General features: G+C 53.3%; 2 protein-coding genes across 6 annotated transcripts in view; both read left to right on the forward strand.

The window, feature by feature from the left end:
• Kank2 (KN motif and ankyrin repeat domains 2) overlaps window positions 1-3,285 on the forward strand; it is a 29,152-nt gene extending 25,867 nt beyond the window's left edge. For all 5 annotated transcript variants that reach the window (XM_052188878.1, XM_052188879.1, XM_052188880.1 and 2 more), the window contains one exon: window positions 775-3,285. In XM_052188878.1, the coding sequence (XP_052044838.1) occupies window positions 775-828 (54 nt within the window). In that variant the 3' untranslated portion in view covers window positions 829-3,285. The remainder of the gene's footprint in view (window positions 1-774) is intronic.
• Window positions 3,286-10,432: 7,147 nt separating this feature from the next.
• Window positions 10,433-14,033, forward strand: Spc24 (SPC24 component of NDC80 kinetochore complex). The gene is made up of 5 exons (XM_052188883.1): window positions 10,433-10,742; window positions 12,295-12,439; window positions 12,701-12,805; window positions 12,884-12,960; window positions 13,840-14,033. Exons 1-5 carry the CDS (start codon window positions 10,502-10,504, stop codon window positions 13,956-13,958), a joined length of 687 nt encoding a protein of 228 aa, XP_052044843.1. The 5' UTR covers window positions 10,433-10,501; the 3' UTR covers window positions 13,959-14,033.
• The last annotated feature ends 6,317 nt before the right edge of the window (window positions 14,034-20,350 follow it).

The following is a 20,350-nucleotide window of genomic DNA, read 5'->3' on the forward strand; positions in this document are numbered from 1 at the left end:
CCCGGCACCCTCCTGAGGGTGGGGCTCAGGGGAGCTTTGGGGTCGGAGGAGCCAGGCAGGCTCCACTCCAGCCAGGGTGTAAGGCTAGCCTGGGCAACTAAGTAAGACTTAATCTCAAAAGGAAAAGGAAAGAAGGAGCTGGAGCTCAGGGTAGAACCCCTGCCTAGAATCCCCCACTGGGGGGCTGGGGCGTGGCTCAGTGGTAGAGCCCCTACCCAGAATCCCCCAGTGAGGGGCTGGGCTATAGCAGCAGCAGCAGCAGGACCAGCATCCTCTCTTAAACCCTCAGCATTAACATTTGATTGCTTAAAAACATTATTTTGGATTTTGTTTGCTTTTCAACATAAGTATATTTGACTCTTTTATGATGCTCCTCCAGCTGGGTTCTGAGTTTGGGAAGCCAGGACTACGCTGTGAGATCCCACTGTCTATGTGTATAGAGGGGGAGGGGAGGGGCCGCTGCGCCAGTTGACTAGGTGTCTGGGATCACGTGACAGACTTTCTCAAGCCCCTCCAGTCCTATCTCCAGAGCCTCTGCCCTTGCCCTTCTCCGGGTCTCCTTGACCTTGGTGCAGGGGTCTCCCTCTCTTGTTCCCGGGCTCTGTTTTGATTCCTTCCCATGCCTTCTCTCTGCAAGGAGAGGGTGACAGACTGTCGCAGTGTCTGGTGCGTTGGAAGGCAGGGACTGCCCTTCTTCCCTCTGCATGCACAGCAGATCTCCCCCTCAGAGGGATTTGAAAGTATGCCAAGAAAGACTTCTGCCTCTCCTTACAGTTCGCTCCCATGTCAGACTACGACAGTCCGGCTTCGTCTTCAGCTGAGGAGTGACTACAGGGAGGACCAGTGAATCCCCCAGGACCCACCAGCCGCCCAGCAAACCTTCCGTCCTCCTCCCTCCTCCCTTTCTGCCTCGCCCTCCTTCAGGCCTGTTCACACCCCCTGCCCTTCCCTAAGGGAGCTCAGACATCCTTCTATCAGACTCCCGGCTCCAGGAGGGCTTTCCCAGCAGCCTGGGTTCAAACCCGTTCAAGTCTCCTCCCAGTTGGCACCAGTTGACGACTCCCTCCCGGGTGTGGGTTTCTTGTAAAGATGTGGAGAACAATCAGCCGGCAATTAAGGGAGGAGTGGGGGCAAGCAGGAAAATACTGTATTCTTGAGTCATTGTTAGGGGATGGGAGGGGTCAGAATTCAGTTGCTAAATTTGAATGTCACTGGAATGTCACTGTGCCCTTTGTCCCCCCCTTCACTACAGCAGGTCTCCACAAAGCCCTTTGTCACCTCATTTCATTGTCTTTGTACAATAGGGTCTGGTCCACTGCCCTCCACCTCCAGACAGCTTCTTTAGGGACAGGGATGTCTCTTGTGATTGCTTCACAAAATAAGACTCTGCAATCCCTCAGCTATCTGCCTCCAGCCAGAACGCAGTGCTTTCAGTGTCACACACACACACACACACACACACACACACACACACGCACGGGGCTTGTCACCCTGCAGCTGATGTTCTGGTGGGTCCTGTGACTTGGAAATGACCAGCTTACAAGAAGTTATGCCTCCCTCCCCATTCCCACAGGGAGGGCTTGGGAGAGGAGAATGCTCCTAGAAAAACTTTCAGACCTACAGACAAAAAAGAAAAAAGCCCATTCCGGAGTGGCTCCCAGCACCGCAGCCCAGAACCTCCCTCCTCAGAGGAGAGTAAACAGAGGATATGAGGCTTACTGACCAAGTCGCGCGCTCGCTCGCTTGCTCCGAGGCCCATGTGTTCCTGATTAAGAGCTGGCTGGCCTCAGAACACTCCCAGAACTAGCTTAAAGTGACAGGCTTTGCTGAAATCCAAAGGGACAAATGAGTAGTTTTATGTTTGTGTGTTTGTTTTTAATGCCCCAGAGCTCCTGCTGGTGACAGGGCACAGACAGGCTGCGATTTTTCTCTTCCTGGGTTTCCGTTCTGTTCCCAGAAGCTCAGCGTGGTTCATGGAGGGGTTTTGTTGTTGTTTTTCCTTTGTTTCTTTTCTTCATAAGAAAAAGGAAAACTTCTAAATGTGCCTTGTGATAGGGGAGGTCATGTCCCCTCAGGTCTCCCTGTCTTATCCAGGTCACAGCTGGACCCACTGGGCCTTGGAGCCAAACCTCAGCAGGGCAGCGTTGAGGCTCTTGGACTAAAGGAAAGTGTTTGCTTCTCTTCTAGACAAGTAGGTCTCTTGGTTTGATGGAGTCTTACTCCGCTTGAGTTTTGTAGAAGGGACCTGTCTAAGGCATAGAGGCTTGGTTGGCATGAGAAGAGAAGATGGACGGATGGATGGACAGACGGATGGGTGGATGGACTTATGGGTGGATGGTGGGTGGACAGATAAATGGATGGATGGATGGGCGGATGGGTGGACAGATAGATGAATGGGTGGATGGATGGGTGGACAGATAGATGAATGGGTGGATGGGTGGACAGATAGATGAATGGGTGGATGGACGGATGGGTAGATGAATGGACAGATAGATAAATGGATGGATGGATGGATGGATGGATGGGTGGATAGATAGATGAATGGGTGGATGGATGAATGGGTGGATGGACGGATGGACGGATGGGTGGATGGGTGGATGGACGGATGGGTAGATGAATGGGCAGATAGATAGATGGATGGATGGATGGATGGATGGATGGATGGACGGATGAGCGGATGGGTGGATGGACGGATGGGTGGATGGATGGGTGGGTGGATGGATGGATGAGCAGATGGGTGGATGGACAGATGGGTGGATGGACGGATGGGTGGATGGATGGGTGGGTGGGTGGATGAGTGTGGGGGGTGGATGAATAAATGAATGTTGGATGAGAAGCTGGGTGGGCTGGGGGATGGATATCATGATGGAGTCTTTGCACGTGTATAAAAGAGAAAACCAAACCACAGGACAGCTGCTGCTGTCTCCGGATGCTCACAGCCTAGGACACATGTGAAAGGCCATGTGTGCTCTGAGCTGAGCCCTGAGTTCTAGCCTTGTAGCCAGAAAGGGAGTTTATTTAAGGTTCTGGAAGCATCAGCTATGACCCCGAAGCACACGCTCCTCAGCAAAGCCCCTGTCTGTTTCTGCCACTGCTGTTTTCTGTGTCTGTGTGGGGGCCTCCAGGGCCAAACGCCGGTCTTTCCTCCCCTTCCCTGTATACTGTGTTATTTCTACTCTGTGACCACGGTACGTCCATGAAGACAGTGTTACACGTAAATGAAGTATTCTTTTCTTGTAATCATGTTTTAGAAAGTAAAACGACTTAATAAAGCTACAAAGCTGATTCCTCACGTCTGTTTGTTCGCCTTCTCTTAGGGCTAGCCTTGGACCGCTGCTCCTCTGCCTTCTCTTCCCACCGGGTGTAATTGATGCTAGCGATGTAACCGGTGTGTTGTGCATGCCAGGCTTTATGAACAGCCATTTCCCCGGCCTCTGCATTGTCTCTTGACATACTTCAAGTGCTGCGGCTCTGGGGATCGAACCCAGGCCTTGTACACACCAGGCAAATGCTGTGCCTCTGAGCCACACCCCAACTCATTTTTTTCCTGTATTTTTTTTCTTCTGGTATAAAGGGTTTAGTAGGGGAAGGGAGGGGAGTGGGGAGGACCTGGGAAAGGGTCGAGGCATCAAGTGACCATGTAGACAGTCGTCCTGCCTACCCTCAGCTGCCTACCGAGTACCAGGCAGGCCTGGTCTGTGGGGACCCCGTCTCAAAGAGAACAAACAGCAGAAATGCAAATAAACTCTGTGTGTTTGTATAAAAATATTCCAAGATTTGAAAACATAATAATCTGAAGTCCATAACACACATTTCCACGCAGGTCTTGTGCTTGCTATGGTGGTGATGGTGTTTTGGTTTTGAGGCAAGGTTACCACGTCACCCAGTTTGCTCCATATTCACTGCAAAACCAAGGCTGACCTTGAACCACCCGTCCTCCGGCTTCCTCTCCGAGTGCTGGGATGACAGGTGTGCACCTCCACACCAGCTTCTCTTCCCTCGGAGCCAGGCCTGGGGCATGCTGGGAAAGCACTGTTAGCTCGGCGGGCGCCAGCCTCATTCTGCCCGGCCTGGTCTGTGCTTGCATAGCTCGTCCTTCTGTAGCCACTGTGCACACAGGGGACAGTGCCACGAGTCTTGGAAAGTCTCTGAGACCCACGGTCCAGCCTTCTCCAAGCAGCAAGAACTTCTACCAGCCCCACCAAACTCAGGCCTCCAAAAGAACAGCGTGCTACCTGGTCTTGGCCACTGGGCCGTCTCTCCAGCCCTGCTCTGGATGTTTTAATTTCTGATTTCTTTATATGTGTGTGTGAGTGTCTATTAGTAGGTACTCACAGAAGAAGGCATGAAGGGTCCTACTTGGTCACCTCATTCCCTTGGGATATGATCTGTCACTGAACCTTGGAGCTAGGCTGGCAGCCAGTGAGAGCCAGTGAGACTTTCTCTGTACTTACACTCTGTATGGTGCTGGAGGGACAGGCCACACAGACACTGGTACACCGTGTCTGGCTCCCTCATGCGGACTGAAGATTTAAACTTAGGTCCTTGAGCGTGCGCATCAAGTCCTCACCCAGAGCCCTATTACTTTACCATGTAGTCCAGGATGACCCTGAACTGCCCCCACCTCTGAGTGCTGGGACTACAGGTCTGTACCACCACAGTTTGTTAAGAACTTTTAGATTTATTTATTTTGTGTGTGTGTGTGTGTGTGTGCATCACACGTGTGTCTGGAAATGAGAAGAGGATCCAATCCCCCTGGAACTGGAGTTACAGACATCTATGAGCTGGGAATTGAACCCGGGTCCTCTTGAAGAACAACCAGAGCTCGTAACCACTGAGCCACCTCTCCAGCTCCACCGTCGTCATCGTCCGGATAAGGTGGTACTGAGGATAGACCCCAGGATTTGAAGAGCTAGGCAAGCTCTGACGGCCGAGCCACATCCCGGCCCTGCTGTAATGATCTGTTTGGTTTTGTGTGGCTGCACGTCATGGTGCCGTGTGGAGATCAGAAGACCACCTCGGGGAGTGAGTTCTCTACTTCCGTCAGTGGGTCCCTGGAGACTGAACTCAGGTCATCAACCTTGGTGGTTCAGTGCCTTTTCCCACAGAGCCATCTCACCAGCTCCACGGCACCCTTTAAAACAAACACTGTCAGGGAGTTGAGGAGGTGGTTCAGTGGGAAGAGCACTGGCTGCTTCGAGGCCAGCCTGGTCTACAGAGTGAGTTCCAGGACAGCCAGGGCTACACAGAGAAACCCTGTCTTAAAAAAACAAAACAACAAAAGAGCACTGGCTGCTCTTCCAGAATACCCTCCCTGCCCCTGGGTTCAGTTCCCAGCACCCACATGGTACCTGGAAACTGCCTGTAACTCCAGCTACCCCAGCGCCTTCTGACTTCCTGGGTACCAGGTAGACAGGCGGGCACTGCACAGACATAAATCCAGGCAGAACACCCATGTACATGGAGTATTTTAAATATTTATTTTCTGTGTCTAAATGTTTTGCCTTTCTGTGTGACTGTGCACTGCGGGCGTGCTTGCCTGGCATCCCCAAAGGCCAGAAGAGGGCATCAGATCCCCTGACGTGAGAGTTACAGACGGTTGTAAGACGCCAACTCTGGTGGGTGTTCAGGTCTCTAGAAGAACAAGTGCTTTTAACCACAGCCATCTCTCTAGCCCATAAAGTTTTTATGAAATGGAAAAAAATCCATATGTACATATGCTTATATAAAATCATTACATTGGACATTTCATTTTTTTCTTTTGATCCTGAGAGCAAGTGGCACACAGGGCCTCACATAAGCTGGACACGGGCTCTGTCCTGAGACCCAGTTCCATCACCTGCACCATTTCGAAGTCCCTAGTTCAGTGGCATTTAGCTCGTTCACCGTGTTGTGTAACCGTCTCCAAAACTACTTACTCAGCTTGCAGAATCAAAACTCTGTCCCCACAGAACACTAACCCCATCCCCCAGGCCCAGACACTGTGTATGTGTATCTGTGTGTCTCTGTCTGTCTGTGTGTGTCTGTCGCTGTATATGTGTGCCTGTGTCTGTATGTCTATGTGTGTGTCTGTGTATCTGTGCCTGTGTGTGTATGTCTGTGTGCTTGTGTGTATCTGTGTGTGTCTGTGTGTCTGTGCCTGTGTGTGTGTCTGTGTGCTTGTGTGTGTCTGTGCGTCTGTGTCACCTCAGAGACTGACAGAGGTGTTTGCAGAGGCATTTGTTTCAAGCACCTCTCTGCCTTCTATTTTGAGACACAGTCTCCTCCTGACAGGAAGCTCACTGTCTCTGTAAGCGAATGAACAAGCCACCTGCCCCAACCCCTGGCACTTGGGGTGCAGGCCTGTGTTTCTTGCCTGGCTATTTGTTTGTTTGTTGAGACAGAGTCTCTCTATGTAACCCTGGCTGCCCTGGAGCTCAGGCTAGCCTGGAACTCACAGCTATCCTCCTGCCTTTGTTGTTTCCAATTGTGAACCCAAAAGACCACCAAGGAGCACAGCGATCCCGACACAATCGCGCACTCCGGCCTTTTTAGCCAACTAGGAGCTTGGGCTGACCACCAACCCTGGTGCAGCAGGGCAGGAGGGTGAAGCCCGGAGCCCAGTGTCAAGCAAGCTTCTCTAGAGGCAAGCAAACAAGTAAGAGGGTGTCCACCCTGGCACACATCTGACTGGGGGGCTATTGTGGAATTTTGTTGCCTTTAAAATAATTGGCTGGTTCTGGGAGCCAAACCATAAACTTAACTTCTGCCTTCCTCCTGATTGGTGGTTGTTAGGAGTGACGGAGGCGCAGACCTGTTAGGGAGTAACCTAGAAACTAGTTCTGAGGGCAGGCGTGTTAGTCAGGTCAGGTTCTCTGAGAGGGAGTCTGAACCCAAGATGGAGTTGGTCTGGTCTCTCTCACCTTTACCCCACAAGAGCTGGGATCAAAGGCATGCATTACAGTGTCTGCTCTGCCTGGATCTGAGATGGGGCCGGAGACTTGATCTTGGGTCCTCCTGCTTGCACACCATACACTTTACTGAGTCACCTCCTTAGTCCTCGAGCCCTTGCTATTGTCCCTTTAAGGTTCTTTTCTATGAGTGCACATGTGTCTGTATACTTACCTGTGTACGCAGGTCTCCTTAGAGGCCAGAAGAGCATGGGACCCCATGGAGTTGTGAGTGTTTGTGAACCACAATGAGGGAGCTGGGATTTGAACCCCAGGCTTCCTGGTGGAGCAAAAAGTGCTCCTAACCACTAAGCCATCTCTCCAGCCCTTTTTGTTCTGTTTGTTGTTTTATTACTTTTGGTTTTATTTTGTTTTGAGACAGGGTCTCACTATGCAATCCCGCTGGACCTCAAACTCCCAATGAAAACTAAGCGGAGCCAGGCACTAGTGGCGCACGCCTTTAATCCCAGCACTTGGGAGGCAGAGGCAGGCAGATTTCTGAGTTTGAGGCCAGCCTGGTCTACAGAGTGAGTTCCAGGACAGCCAGGGCTACACAGAGAAACCCTGTCTCTAAAAAACAAAAAACAAAAAACAAAAAAACAAAAAACAAAACAAGCAAACAAACAAAAAGAAAACCAAGCTGACCTTGAAGAGATCTGCCTGCCTGTGCCTCCCAGCTGAGATTAAATAAATGTATAGTAGCTGGCAGCTTATTCTGTTTGTTTGTTTGTTTGTTTGTTTGTTTGTTTGTTTTCTGAGACTTGTGTAGCCCAAGCTAACACCAAACTGTTTTCCTAGCCAAGGACGACCTTGAACTCCTGATGCTTCAGCCTCTACCACCCAAGGGTTGGGACTGCAGACCTGTCTATGCCCCTCCTCCCAAATCCTGGAGCACTAGGGATAGACCCAGAGCGGCCAGCATGCCAGGCGAGCCCTCTAGGAACCACTGCACACCTCCTGTTTGAGACAGGCTCTCCTATAGCTCAGGTTTATTTTCAACTCAGTTCCTAGCTGAGGCATCTCTGATGCGTCTACCTGCACAGGGGAGGACTGGGGCTACCAGCAGCCCTGCACCTGATTTCACTCAGAGCTGGTGACTGAGCCCCATGCTCCCTGTGTGCTGCACAAGTGCTCCACTGTTCTCCACACCTCAGTCCTGTGTTTCTATTTCTACTAAGGCACCTGCACTGTCTCCAGTTCTGCCTCCACGCTTTGCAGCCTCAGCGGGCACTAGCCCTTCAGGGTCCCCAGCAATCAGGACTCTCCAGGACTCTTCAGGTGTGTGCCTCTCTCTGGACAGAAGCTTTGGCCAGAACTGTGAGGTGGCACACACTTTGCTCTTAGATGGGAGGAGGGTGGCACTTTGGGCCAGGGGCACTTATGTCTGCTGGGTTCTCTTGCTCAACCCTAGTGTTAGCTCCTGACCCTCCCCTGCTGATAAGAACAGGCTATCTTTAGCCCCAGGGTTTAGAAAGATCTGGTAGGAACCTGCCAAGGTCACTGGCACAAGTTGCAGAGCTAGAAACCAACCCAGCTAGAAACTGAACCCTGGGTCCCCACCCCCAGTCCCTTGACTCAAGTCACCTGTGTGCTAAGCAAGCATTCTCTCACTGACTTGCACGGTTATGCAATTGACTGACTTGGTGCCCAAAGGAGGAGGGTTGGTGTGACAGGGCCACAGAGCCACCAGGTGGAGATGGAGTCGTTTCCACTGTGAGCTCTGGAGCCCAGCTCGCGTCCAGACAATCAGATTGCCAACTGCCCTCCCTGCCGGCCCCTCCACCATGACTTCCCAATTTTCATTTTCCCTTGTTGTTTTTGTCTATTTGATGGCTTCACTGTTTCAAAAATCCTCTTTATTCTTAGTGGGGGGTGGGTGTGCCACGGCAGGCGTATGCAGGTCAGAGAACAGGTTCTGGGAGTCAGTGCCTGGGTCTGTCTGGGGTGTAGGTATTTAAGGAGACAGGGTTCACTTTGTAGTTCTGGTTGGTCTGGAACACACTCTGAACTCTGGAGGCTGGAAGCCCATGGAAGGCGATTCCTCTTCCTTAGCCTCCAGATTCCTGAGATGCCAGGTGTGAGCTACCACACCCAACATTGGGATTCGAGGCTCTTGTTGCCCAGGCAGGCCTGGAATTCACCTCCGTCCTCACGATCTCATCACCTGAGTGCTGGGATACATGCTAGAAACATGCTAGACTCCTACGTAAAGACTTATTTTATTACCAGTTTATTATTATTATTATTATTATTATTACTACTACTACTATTTTGAGACAAGGTCTCTATATAATCTTGGCTCTCCTGAGGCTCTATCTGTAGACCAGGCCAGCCTCAAACTCAGAGATCTGCCTGCCTCTGCCTTCCCAGTGCTAGGATTAAAAGTGCACACTAGCGGCTAGAGAAATGGCTTAGAGGTTGAGTTCAATTCCCAGCAACTACGTGGTGGCTCAGAACCATCTGTAATGGGGATCTGATGCCCTCTTCTGGTGTCTGAAGACAGCAATAGCAACAACAGTGTACTCACATACATGAAATAAATAAATCTTTAAAAAAGTGCTCACTACCACACAAGGCCCCCCATTTAAACATTCTTTTAAAAGATTTATTTTATATATGTGAGTACACTGTTGATGTCTTCAGACACACCAGAAGACGGCATCAGATCTCATTACAGATGGTTGTGAGCCACCATGTGCGCTGGGATTTGAACTCAGGACCTCTGGAAGACCAGTCTGTGCCCTTAGCTGCTGAGCCATCTCTCCAGCACCCTAAACAATTCAAGAACACAGAAGTTGGAGCCTGAAAAGTGTATCTGTGATAACGAGCATTGAATCCTCTTGTAGAGGACCAGGGTTTGGTTCCCAGCACCCGCAAGATGTCTCACAACCATCCATACCTAGTTCCAAGTGATCAGATGCCCTTTTATGTCCTCTGCTGGCATCAAGTAAGTACACGGTACACATACCATACCATATACATACATGTAGGCAAACAAAACGTTTGCCCATACATATTAAATAAACATAAATAAGTCTAAAAATATAGATATGTGAACGATCGTCGTGGCACATAACTATAACCCAGCCACTAGGAGGCAGAGGCAGATGGATCTCTAAGTGCAAGACCAGTCTCAACAGCTCACACATTCCACCCTGCACCCCCCGAAAATAAATTAAATAAATCCCGGTTTTACGTATACTTAATATAGTCCTAAAGTAAACTTTTAAAAAAGAAAACACTCAAGCAAAAATAATAAGCCATCCGCTGCTTCGCCCCTAAAGTAGTGACTGATACGGGCAAACTTCGTTAGGATCTCGCAATTTTCCTGTGTACGCATGCGCAAAAGACTCCTACGTCTCTCACCGGCTCCTAGCCCGAGAAATGACGCACGCGTACCGGCCAAACGCGGATTGGCCACTTGTGACACGCCCTCCCTACGATGATTGGTCCTGACATCTGATTGACAGAAGACATTTCGCACGGATTCTCCACAAAATGGCCGCTCCTTCCCAAGCGCTCTGTCCCCTCGCTGATTGAGTCCTGCAGAAGACGGACGTAGGAACGATCCAATGAGACTTATGCGCTCTGGGAAGGGGGCGGGGCCCTCGGTGAGACAAATTTGCGCGGGTTCGGAGTCGGCGCGGTCAATCATGGCGGCTTTCCGTGACATGGAGGAGCTGAGCTACGGGCTACTGAGCCTAATGGGAGCCAACCGCGCCGAGGCGCAGGAGCGGCTTCTGCTCGGGCGTCACGAGCAGATGGTGGAGCGGCTGCTGGAGATGCAGGACAGCGCCGACCGGCAGCTTCGGGGTGAGGGCGGGTCCCTGCGCTCTAGCCCCGGGGGACTTCTCGGTGGGAGCTGGCACTCCTGGGCCTCAGTTTCCCCATCTGACAGTAGCCACCGCCCAGAGGGGTCCAGATAAGTGTCAGAGCTCACAATGCGCGACTCTGCACGATCTTACTCTGTAGCTCAGGCTCCTTTGGAAGTCATTATGATCCACACACACACACACACCCCAGCCTCGGTTTCTCCTCTCGTGAAACCGTTGCCATGACAATGGATGTCATCTAGGGACATAGAAGTACATATAGGAGTTAGCAGGGTGTGACTCTCTATTAACTTTCCAAGACTCAAGTCTTTTTTTTTTTTTCCTCGAGACAGAGTTTCTCTGTGTAGCCCTGACTGTCCTGGAACTCACTCTGTAGACCAGGCTGGCCTCGAACTCAGAAATCTGCCTGCCTCTGCCTCCCAAGTGCTGGGATTACAGGGGTGCGCCACCACCCGCCTGGCTCCAAGACTCAGTCTTAAATGTAGCTCTGGCTAGTATAGCACTCTATACCTGAGAAATTCAAAGACTCTTTCCTGCCCGCTCTTCAGGGTTACAGGTGAGCACAATCTTCCATCTCAGTGGCCTTCCCAGTAGATTGTTGAGGACAGAGCTTGCCTTGAGCTGGGTCTCGGGTGACTGCAGGGAAGAAGGGCCCGGAGGCTGGCATCCTACTGGACAGGAGACAGGACAAATATTTGAACTGCAGTGGCCGGCTGAGGAGACCTTTCTGTCTTAGGGAGTGGTAACATGGGCAGAGCTGGGGAGGGCTCTGCAAAGATGGTGGGGAGACCCTGCACGAGTTGCGGGAGCAGGGATATGGTAAGGGTTTTAAAACATGTGCTGCCAGGCTACGCCCCCTTAAACCCAGCACTCGGAAGGCAGAGGCAGGTGGATCTCTGAGTTGGATGTGCAGAGTGAGCTCCAGGACAGCCAGGGCTACCCAGAGAAACCCTGTCTCCAAAAAACCAAATCCAAAAAAAAAAAAAAAAAAAAGAATGAAAAATTAAATAAGCTTTTGAAAATCCAAGCAGGGAGGCGGTGGCTGTGGTCCAGCTGGTGGAGTGCTTGACTGGCACGCGTGAAGCCCTGGGTTCCAAGCCAGGCATGGCAGAGTGGGCCTGCCCAGCCAGTGTTCCAGAAGGGCAGGAGGGTGGGAAATGTAAGGCTGGGAGGACGAAGACCCAGGTCAAAAGACCAAAAATGAAACAAATGTCAGGATTGTAGCTCCGATCACATTGAGGTCTCCGGAGCAAGCAGTGATGATGAAGTAATATCTGAGGGCCGGCAGGGTGGCTCAGTGGGTAGAGACACTTGCTGCCTGCCTGCCGATCTTAAGTGTGACTCCGAGGAGCCGGGTGGAGCTGGGACTCCTGCTGCTTGTCCTCTGACCTCCACAGCAAGCATGGTATTTCTTGTTTGAATGAGCCATCGGTGGCTTGAACATGTAATCTTAAAATTTGAGAGCCCGGAGCCGGAGGCTGCTGAGAATTCAAGGGTAACCTCAGTTACATAGGATTTCTGTCCCAATGCAGAGACGCTGGCTGTGGAGGAGGAAGTGGCTCAGAGCCTTCTAGAACTGAAGGAATGTACGCGCGTGGGAGGCACCGAGCTCCAGCAGCTGGAAGCCAAGTTCCAGAAGGCCAGCAAGGAGGACGCCTGTCTGCAGGCCAGGCTGTGATATCCTTCACTGCCCGGCAGCCTCTGCCGGTGCACCTGGAGTGGGCTATATGCGGCTCAGTGGTAGAGCCCTGCCTAGGGTCCCCCAGTGGGATGTGCTCTGGTAGAGCCTGACTAGCGTGTGTCAGGTCTTGGTTTTTGTCCCTAACACTGAAGGACAAAGGTAGGAAGAAAACGCCTGAGCACGCGTACTCTGCCTGCTGGTGTGGCGTAGTTAGAAGCCTGTCTCTCCGTCTGCGCCGTGGCCTTAACTGAGTGCACTCAGCTCACCACAGAGCTGCAGGAGCTCAAGGAGATGGAGGAAGATCTCCAGCGTCAGGAGAGAGACTTGGATGAGGACACCACGGTCACCATCCCCTCTGCAGTGTAGGTTGTGCTGACTGCGCCTAGGCCCTGCCTGCGGCGTTGAGCTGTGGTAACTGTCTCTCCTTCTCTCCTGTCTAGGTATGTCGCCCAGCTCTACCACCAGATTAGTAAAATAGAATGGGACTACGAGGGCGAGCCCGGAATGGTCAAGGGCAGTATCCTTTGGGAAGTGGGCGTGGGGCTGGAAGGACACACCTGGGGAAGTGGGTCCATCCTCACCTTACGTACTAGTCACAGCCAGGCGTGGTGGCTGCCCGCCCCAGCGCTGTGAAGGCAGAAGCAGGTGGATCTCACTGGAGTTTGAGGCTAGCCTGGTCAACTCACTAGAATAAGTTTCAGGACAGCCAGGGCTACACAGAGAAACCCTGTCTCCAAAAAACAGAAAGGAAAAAGGGGGTGGGGTGAGGGGAAAGAGAGAAACAGCGAGTGCAGACTCCAGCGGGGCACTTCTGGGAATCTGTGCCCCCAAGAGTAACAGTGGGCTCTTGACGAGATAGCAATACCTCATGTTCCTGGGATGACATTCTCCATGTCCAGATGCAGACAGTGTCTCTAGAGATGACGGGTAAAGGGATCTTTACAGTTGTCTGAGCGCGACAGTAGTATTCAGCTGGGGGGCAGGGCGCAGACAGAAGACAGAAATGTAGTAGATAGTTCACCCAGCATATGGGCGGCCTAGAGCCCACACGTTCTCCAGCCCAGCCACAAACCCGTGGTGGACCTCCTGTTTCTGTCTCTCACGTGCTGAGACTGTCGGTGTGGTGTCCGTCATTGCATCCAGCAAATACATCGTTTTTAATAAAAGAGAACTGAGGGAGCTAGCCAGAGGGTCAGGGAGCAGTGGCGCGTGCCCCCGAGCCTAGTGACTGCAATTCAGTCCCTGGGACCTGCTGGGGGAGAACAGCTACACGTTGTCATGTGAGTCCACAGGGACACAGTTTGCTGTGCCATGTTGGCACCCACGCACGCACGCACGCAGGTCAAGGTTAGTGACAGCTGGGGACTGGCCTGCTTTCCTTTCATCGCGCCCTCAGTCCACCACGGCCCCGCGGTGGCCCAGCCCATCCACCTGGACAGTGCGCAGTTCTCGCCCAAGTTCATCAGCGACTACCTCTGGAGCCTGGTGGACACCGCCTGGAGGCCAGAGCCCTGACACAGACCTTGCGTGGAACTGGGTTGAGGGCCAAGGAGGGCGTCACTCTAGAATTAAATGTCCATATGTCACTGAGTTCGTTGATTTCTCTGCTTGCTTTAGATGGGTTTCATGGAGCCCAGCTGGCCTGCGACTTCCTTTTTATTATTACTATTATTTTCTTTCAAAATCATTATTTATACTGTATGAACGAGTTTTGCATGCGTGTATGTCTGTTAGCTCTTGTTCCAGTAGAGGTCAGAAGAGGGCCTCAGAGGCCCTGAGACTGGAGTTGGGGTGGTTGGGAGCTGCCATGTGGTGCTGGGAATTGAACCTGTATCCTCTGCAGGGGCAGCCATGCTCTTAATTGTTAAGCTGTCTCTCCAGCCCCTTAATTACAATTTTTGCTTTGGTTTGGTTTGGTTTTTTCGAGACAGGGTTTCTCTGTGTAGCCCTGGCTGTCCTGGAACTCACTCTGTAGACCAGGCTGGCCTGGAACTGAGAAATCCACCTGCCTCTGACTCACAAGTGCTGGGATTAAACCTGGCCCTTAGTTACAATTTTAAAGTGTGTGTGTGTGTGTGTGTGTGTGTGTGTCTAAGCATGCGTGCATGTGTGTCACCTTGCTGGAGTTGGTTCTCCTGTGGGGTGTGTATGAGCATGCTTGGTGCCTGAGGAGGCCAGAGTTGTCAGATCTCTGGGGAGGAGACAGGTGGGTGTGAGCTGCCTGCTGGGGACTGGGGACCAAACTCTGTAAGAGCAGCCGTGTCAACAGCGGCAGCCTCTCCAGCCCCTCCACACCTTACCTTTCTGAGGCAGGGTTTGAACTCTCTCCGCCTCTCCCAGCAGTTTACCCAAGTTTTAAGGTTTGACCTCAGTCCTCCGGCTGCAACTGTAAGCAGCTGGCTAGCGGCGTCTCAGCCCAGCCTCCCTCTTTATGAGGCCCTGATGCCAAGCTCGTCACTGGAAGGTTCTCAGGTTCAGCATGTCCAGAGCCGGGTCACTGCACCTCACCTAGTGACAGCTGTAAGATGCCTTAGCTTTGGGGACACCATCGCTGACCTCACTGGATTCCAGTAGTGCCCTGACAACAGGAAGTGTCTGAGCCATGGCTGAGTGTCCCCAGGAAGGTCACACACAGCTAACGTCTGCAGGCCTAGCTTTAGTCCACAGTGCCTGCCGAGTCACTGTCGCCAGCCTGTTTTCATACCTGAGAGATGGTGCAGGGTAGAGAAGTCACCCGGCCCAGGCTTCCTTTCCTTTCCTCGGCGTAGACACGCTGACCTGCAGCCCTGGAGCCTGGGGGAAAGGCTCAGGAGCTGCAGACAGCCAAGCTAGAGGGCTAGGGAGATGGTGTTCAGGGTAAAGGCTGTCAAGTCTGTCCTCATCTGAACAGCACCTGCTGCTCTTCCAGGGGATCTGGGTTCAAGTCCCACCACCCCCAGAGTTAAATGTCTTTAACTCCAGTTCAGGAGATTAGATGTCTTCTGACTTCATGGTGTACTAGGCACACACATAGTGCACAGACATATATGCAAGCAAAACACTCAAAATACATGAATCTTACCAAAGAAAAAGCAACAAGAACCAACAACAAGGTTCTCTTGCCCCTGTGGAAAGGAACGACCTCGCTTTGCACAGGCAGGGCGAATGCCCAGGTGCTCGAACCCCTGACCCTCTGGCAGCTGGAGGGTCTGCATCCACCTAGCTGCCTTCCCTGGAGGAGCACCAGGGGCTGACTCTAGGGTCCGGTGAGTGAGGACTGTGGCCCGGCGCCCTGGAGAGCCCCCAGCTCTCTGCATGCCTGGGCTCTGAGTCACTGTCCAGCACGGGCTGGCTGCCCAGGACATCGTGGGGCCAGGCCACAGCCTCCTGTCCAAATTCCTACCCACAGCCCGGCTTGCTCTTTCTAAGAGAACCAGTCATCCCAGGGGCCAGACAGAAGGAGGAGCAGTCCTGAGTCTTCACAGATGAGGAAACTGAGGAATGGTTCCACCTGTCCATTTCCCTTAAGTCCCAAGCCATTATATGAAGTCCAGGGGCTGGCCTGTGTTCTCCTGCCACCAGTCCCTGAGGCACACAGTGTCTTCCTCTGAGGTGTCACCAGGACAAGGTGGTTTGTCAGGAAGTGGTAAGAGCGCCCTTTCTCCAGTCTTTCTACCCTCTTTGTGTCTGGGGTTCAAGCTGTTTCCACTAAACAGGCAGGAGGCAGAGGCCTAGGGAGTGAGCAGGACCTGAGCAGTCAATGACGGACCTGCCTCCTCATGGCTCACGAGCAGGGCTGGGGAGGGCACAGAGGGTCAGTGTGGGTTCTGGGCATGGGCACACTGGGAGACTGAAGCCCACAGTGACTCGCCTCTACCTGTGACCTTCCCTCAGGACCTCCTAACAGAGCCCTTTTTACTGCGCGTCTGTCTGGAGAGACTGTGTAGGAGGTGTGTGCAGGTCACAGGGTGCACGCGTGCCCGTGGAGAGGCAAGCCGGTCAGTTTTCTCACCTTGACAAGGATTCCGGGATCCTTGTCACCAATCGATCGGCAGGCTTGGCTGACAGGCCTTACCTACCCTCAGAGCCACAACCCGGGCCAGTCCCCGCTGGCTGAACGCCCTGCCTGGAGGGTCTGTGGCAGCCGTTCTTGTAAGTGGCTGGAGCTATCCAAGTGTGTCTGGCTGCACTTGGAAAATGAACCGACACTCCGACACCCCACCCAGGCTGGAGATTTGTCTCAGCTTTCACACCTGGTGGGGGTCCGAGCTCCCGGTGGAGGGGGGGAAGGAGGTCCTCACACCTGGCCATGAGGGGGTAGAGGGGGTAAAATGCTGTGGGAGGGAGGGCTCTAAAGGTCCTCAGGAGGGGGTGTCCTTTGAGCACAGGGGACAAGGATGGGAGGGTAGAGATAGTGACACAGAATAGAGCATCTGAGCTAGGAGAAAGCCAAGGATGCCACCAAGCAAGCTCCTTGATCGATCTGGGCCTGCAGTCCACAGTCTGAGTAAGGGACTGGTGGAATTAAGCCCCAAGTTTCTCGCACACACTCCCTAAGACAGCCAGGCCACAGGGAGGGTCAAGGCAAGGAGGGCGCTCCCCCAGGGCAGGGCGCAGGTGGAGCTGGGGTGTCAGACACAGCACAGGAAGTCTAGGGAAACTTTCCCAGGGCAGGCTGACAGGGATGTTCCTAAGAACTTACTCTCAGAAACCCACAGTGCGGAGGGGGAGGGGGAGCAGGAGCTGGGGAGTGCTGGTGCTGCAGAGCACCCCTCCCCTGCCTCCCCTGCCTCCCCTGCCTCCCCCTGCCTCCCCTGCCTCCCTTGCCTCCCCTGCCTCCCCCTACCTCCCTCTGCCTCCCCCCTGCCGGCTTGGGCTCTGAGCTGGCTCACCACAAGCAGCTGTGGGCTGAGACACTGAAGGGACCCCAGCCTTGGGGCACTGGCGATCAGCGGGGGCCGCAGTTCCTGTGCCAGAAATCAGCTGCTGCCTGGCATTCTTGTCCTGGACAGAACTGAGTCCACAGAGACAAGACAGGCAAGACACCCTCACTTGTCCTCCCGGGTCAGATAGATCACTGCACACAATGGGGTACACATCCAGGCCTTTCCTCAGATCGCCATTCTGAACTGCAGGCGGGGAAGCAGAAAACAGGAACCCTGACCCGGGTACCTCCCGTTCCCGTTAAGTGGGCACCGGCACCGTACAGTGAGTTAACGCCAGCCCCCCCAGTGCGTGTTGGGAAGTAAGGTGTTTGTTTTTAAGAGAGTCATCGAGCCAGGCGGTGGTGGCGCACCCCTTTAATCCCAGCACTCGGGAGGCAGAGGCAGGCGGATTTCTGAGTTCCAGGCCAGCCTGGTCCACAGAGTGAGTTCCAGGACAGCCAGGGCTATACAGAGAAACCTTGTCTTGGGAAGAAGAAAAGGTCAGCCCACGCCTTCCATGCACAGCACCCCGTGGGAGCCCCACACCGGCTCTGTCTGTTAAATCCCAGGCCGTGGACGCTCTGTCCTGCAGTTTGCCACGCATGCCAGCCACGTGACTCAGCGAGGCCTGTGCGGTCAGAGGCTTTCCAGACCACCTCTCCTCTCCGCTTTCCCTCAGAGGCCGGTTGGCGCTTGCCCTAAACAAAGGGCAGAAGGAAGGGCGGATGTGCCACCCTGTGGATGCAGAGGAGATGGCAGGCCCGGGCAGAGGGCCCACCACAGTGTGGCAGAAGGCGGGCTAAGCCGAGGCTCTGAGGGGCACAGAGACTCCAGCAGAGCCAGCGTCCGAGCCGGGTTGCGCTCCATTGCCACTCCATTTCCCTTATTATTTCTCTTATTAGACGGGCCTCGGGTGGGAGATGGGTGCAGGGCGTTCTCCTCCCCCGCCGCTCCAGTAAGGTTTCCTAAAGGTGTTTCCCGGTGGCAGTTCAGTCTGGGTGCTGGCATTTTGTCTAGGCTCCGCCCCACAGTTACCTGGCAACAGCCAGGTGTGCCTGACTCCCTGTAAATGGGGATGCTCGCCCCTCCTCACTGTTCTGTTCTCTTGCCCTCTTCTTCCTCTCCCCCCTCCCCTCCCAGCTCTCTCCCCATGTGCTCATGGCCGCCCTCTACTCCTTCCCTCCCCCCTTCCCTCTACTCCCTCCCCATGCCCTGAATAAACTCTTCTATACAGTGGCTGGTCCCTCAGGGAGACCGGATGCCTCAGCATGGCCGGCAGAGGCGCTCCTTCCCCGCACCATTCCTCCCCCACAAACATATTCCTTTTTCTCTGTCTTTTTATGAACACAACATTGGTGCCTGTTTTATAAAGCCTTGACTCTCCACAGTCCCCAGGCCCTGCCACCCCCTCCCCACTTCTCCTCAGCTCCTGGGCTCCTCCAGGACTCTCAATCCTAGGGACAGGCCTGCAGTCGCTTGTCTCTCGGTGGCCAGCCTCAAGGCTCCCACTTATTCTTCAAAAATGTTTTCTTTTTTTGTTTGTTTGTTTGTTTTCGAGACAGGGTTTCTCTGTGTAGCCCTGGCTGTCCTGGAACTCACTCTGTGGACCAGGCTGGCCTCGAACTCAGAAATCCGCCTGCCTCTGCCTCCCAAGTGCTGGGATTAAAGGCGTGCGCCACCACCCAAAAATGTTTTCTTTTAAAACATTTCATTTCAGCCAGGCGTGGTGGCCCATAATCTCAGCACTCCTGAAGCAGAAGCTGGCAGAGCTTGTAAATTCTGGAGTTCACACAGGTAGGGAGGGAGCGCAGGGCTCTGTAAACAGCCCCTCACCCACACTCTGTAAGGAACCGTGGCACTCACTGGGTCACCAAAAGAGAAACTAGATATGAGAGGAGTTTGGGGGGGCTGGGTGAGGAGGGGTCAGCGGGAGTGGATGAGCATGCATGGGGGGGGGGGCATGAATATACCAAAATACATGTGTATAACGAAAATATCAAAATGAAGACATTAAGATTTGCTTTTTGGAGCTGGGTGGTGGTGGCACACGCCTTTAATCCCAGCACTTGGGAGGCAGAGGCAGGTGGATTTCTGAGTTCGAGGCCAGCCTGGTCTACAGAGTGAGTTCCAGGACAGCCAGGAGCTACACAGAGAAACCCTGTCTCGGAAAAACCAAAAAATAAATAAATAAATAAACAAACAATTTGCTTTTTGGTTAGTGCATTCACTGTGTCTTCCCTCATGGTGTGTGAGATGGCGAGAGACACACCTCCAACACCAACACGGGGACAGCAGAGGCGGTGAGTTTAGTCTGGGTTTTCTCTTCGGATGAAATAAGCCAATTCAAGCCTAATTAAAGTTCATAATGGCAGGTTTATTGGGTGCTGTTCTCAGGCAGGTGCGTGGATGTCCCGGAGGAGGTCAGGAAGTCGCTGTGCAGACAGAAAGGCGGGTGGGGCAGAGAGAGTGCACAAGCAGAGGAGACAGGACTAGATGTCTGGAGTGTGTGGGGAGGCCAATGCGGAGAGGAAGTCAGCCTGTGCTGGGCAGGCCAGGGTAGACAATGGGGTGTGCCCACGTGCCAGGCCAGGGTAGACAGTGGGGTGTGCCCACGTGCCAGGCCAGGGTAGACAGTGGGGTGTGCCCATGTGCCAGGCCTGGGTAGACAGTGGGGTGTGCCCATGTGCCTGTGACAGGTAGGGGTCCTGGGGGGACCTGGAGCCAGGTCTGCTTTGGTATGTAAAATAGGCACCTCAGTCCCTTGTCCTGGCTCTGAGACCCAACATGGGCTCCGTTGTGAGATCCTGGCTCTAAACTACCACATTCACAACTCAAAGCACAGCAGCCTTGGCTGAATGGCGGCTCAGCAGCTCAGGACTCACGGGCACCAGGGGCGTGGCACACTCCAGCAGCAGCTTGGCAAGACGGGGGTTCTCTGAGCACTGTGACCCCAACTCAGCAGAGACAGACAGGCTGGACCGTGTCGGCATTGGACATAGCTGA

Source organism: Apodemus sylvaticus, chromosome 7, assembly GCF_947179515.1.
Source record: "Apodemus sylvaticus chromosome 7, mApoSyl1.1, whole genome shotgun sequence".
NCBI lineage: Eukaryota > Metazoa > Chordata > Mammalia > Rodentia > Muridae > Apodemus > Apodemus sylvaticus.